General features: G+C 45.1%; 1 protein-coding gene across 1 annotated transcript in view; it reads right to left on the bottom strand.

The window, feature by feature from the left end:
- The window catches only part of kcnq1.2 (potassium voltage-gated channel, KQT-like subfamily, member 1.2), a 58674-nt gene that overhangs the window by 1128 nt on the left and 55046 nt on the right, over positions 1-2500 (bottom strand). The window contains exons 7-8 of the mRNA XM_056281675.1: positions 604-714; positions 108-203 (exon numbers count right to left, since the gene is read on the bottom strand). Coding sequence (XP_056137650.1) covers positions 108-203; positions 604-714 — 207 coding nt within the window. The remainder of the gene's footprint in view (positions 1-107; positions 204-603; positions 715-2500) is intronic.

A 2500-nucleotide genomic window follows, 5' to 3' on the forward strand; every position in this document is an offset into this window, starting at 1 on the left:
GCCGCTCTACCCAGACGCCTTCGCTGTCTGGTTGTTTGAGCGCCACCGTGAAATGATGGAAAAGTGGAAATGTGGAACAGTGTTGGTTTGTTTGTAAGTATTAATACCTGGATGAGGGAGGCCGCAGCAGGAATCTGTCGGTTGAAGTGCTTCTGTCTCTGTTTCTGCTGCACCTTCAAGGCGAAGCCTGAGCCCAATATACCCTACACACACAACACACACACACACACACAACACACAACACACACACACAAATGCTACTTTTAATCTATTCATACATGAAAGGCCATCACATAATTCAACAAGGGTGAGTACATTTTGTGGGGCAGATGACGGTTGTTGTGTTACCTCACAAATAAATAAATGGTAATTCAAACAAAGCAAAATGGAAGAAACAATAAGGCTACAGAAAAATCACTGATTGAGAATCTCTGGAAAAATGCGTTTTATAAACGTTAATACCAGCGTGAACAGTACAACAAAACTAGTCATTACATGAATAACCGAAACAAGACTGTGAACTTCTTGTGAGACTGTCCGAGACAACAGCATCAGACTGGAAGACTGACATGTCCATTTTGAAGGGATGGAAAGTGTATTTACAGCAGGCAAGGCGAAGAAGGAGATGGCGAAGACGCTGAAGCACGAGGCGATGGCCTTGCCGATCCACGTCTGGGGGATCTTGTCGCCGTAGCCGATCGTGGTGACAGTCACCTGAGGACAGGGGACACACGTGTTAGAAAGACGACCCGGAAGCACACGGGGTCCGTCGGTGACCTGACCTCGTTTGTGAAAAGGATCTTTTACAGGGAACCGGCAACGGAATTTTCAAACGCCTTCTGTTCTTCCGCTCTGATGCTGGCGTCACTTCCGTTTGATACCGCCGATAACCTGAATTCCCTCCCCCCATCGCCACTAGAGGGGGTATTAACCTCCCCTTTAGAGTAGCCAGGCCATATCGTCACACTGGAAGAAAAAAAAATAGCCGGCGGATGGCTCACATACAAAAATCTCCATTTTATTTTCCACTTTAACAAACTTCATCAACCCGAATACCATCCATGTCTCACACAGCATTAAGTCACCTTTCAGTTTTGTTCTACGAGTCTGATGCTGTCTAATGGCAACGCGTGAATTCTGAAGGAGCAGTTCGCTCACGAGAGCCGAGGGCCTCATGGGCTCACCATCCACTTCTGGCACCAATGTAGTGAATTCGGGGGGCAGCAGGAACTGCTGCAGCCGGGACGTGAACCCAGGTCTCCCGCACCACGGGCGACTACGTTAACCAGTCCACTAAAGGGAAGGGTAGCTAGCTACTTATTCATGACCATTACAATATTATGACAAAAATCCACCAATCACAAGTTCAGATTCATGCAGCCGCGATGTTATTTAACACAGATCACACACCAACGTCAGTGATTCCTGGGGCAGTGGTTAGCATATGCATACAAGCATCACTAAAGTAGAAAAAGACCCTTTTCCTGAAAACGGCATCCTTTTGAACAAACATTACACCGGTGTTTTCCAGTGTTCCTAAATACAACATGCAAATGATAGCATGTATCTTAGAACTTCAGATATGATCGACACCCTGTTGAAAAGACGCGGGGCTAGTCTTGGTCAAGAACTCCCTGCTAAGCAGCTTTTCCAAGATGGCGCCAGAGCAAACTGGCTCCTCTTAGAGCAGTGTTTCTCAACCCAGTCCTCAAGGAACCCCTATCCTGCATATTTTCTTTGCAACCCTGAATAGGTACCTGTTTGTAGTTATTCAACCAATCAGCAATGAATTTTGTCAGATGTTGCACACCTTGCATAATTAAGTGCTGCGAGATGATTGGCCGAGTAAGTACAAGCCGGGCTACCTATGCAGGGTTACAATGAAAATCTGCAGGATAGGGGGTCCTTTAGGACTGGGTTGGGGAAACACTGTGTTAGAGATTTTGACGTTACTACAAAATAACCTCAGACTGAGCCATTGCACGTTGTAGATCCTCCATCATGGGGAGGTAATGACTCAAAATGTGGGCTCACCTCTGGCAAGAGACGGTAATGGACTGGAGGTTCTGTAAGACAAGTCATATAGCTGGGCAGCGAATCAAAACCAGAATACTTTATTTTGCAATGTCCTTGACTATTGATTAGGAAATTAGCTGTTATTGTTTGCACGTGTTCATTTATTCTAACTGCCCAATGTTAGCCCAATATATACTTCAATTTTGAGCTAACAAAATTCCAGGATAATCAGTGTTGTGTTGCAACTGTGTACTTTCTGGACAACTGCCAAATACAACAATTCTCATTTTATTGGGCACCATCAATGAACTGCGGTGGTAGGCAGATTTATACCTTAATAGTTTGACCTAACAGGGGACAATCCTCTCTCTCTCTATCACTCTCTCCATCGCTGTCTCTATCTATCTCCAAGGTTTAATTAGTAAAACAATAGCCTCAAAGTGTGGTCTCTTGTTCTCAGTGAACAGCTAAGGCAACAAAAGCT

This window comes from Lampris incognitus, chromosome 6 (assembly GCF_029633865.1).
Source record: "Lampris incognitus isolate fLamInc1 chromosome 6, fLamInc1.hap2, whole genome shotgun sequence".
Taxonomy (NCBI): domain Eukaryota; kingdom Metazoa; phylum Chordata; class Actinopteri; order Lampriformes; family Lampridae; genus Lampris; species Lampris incognitus.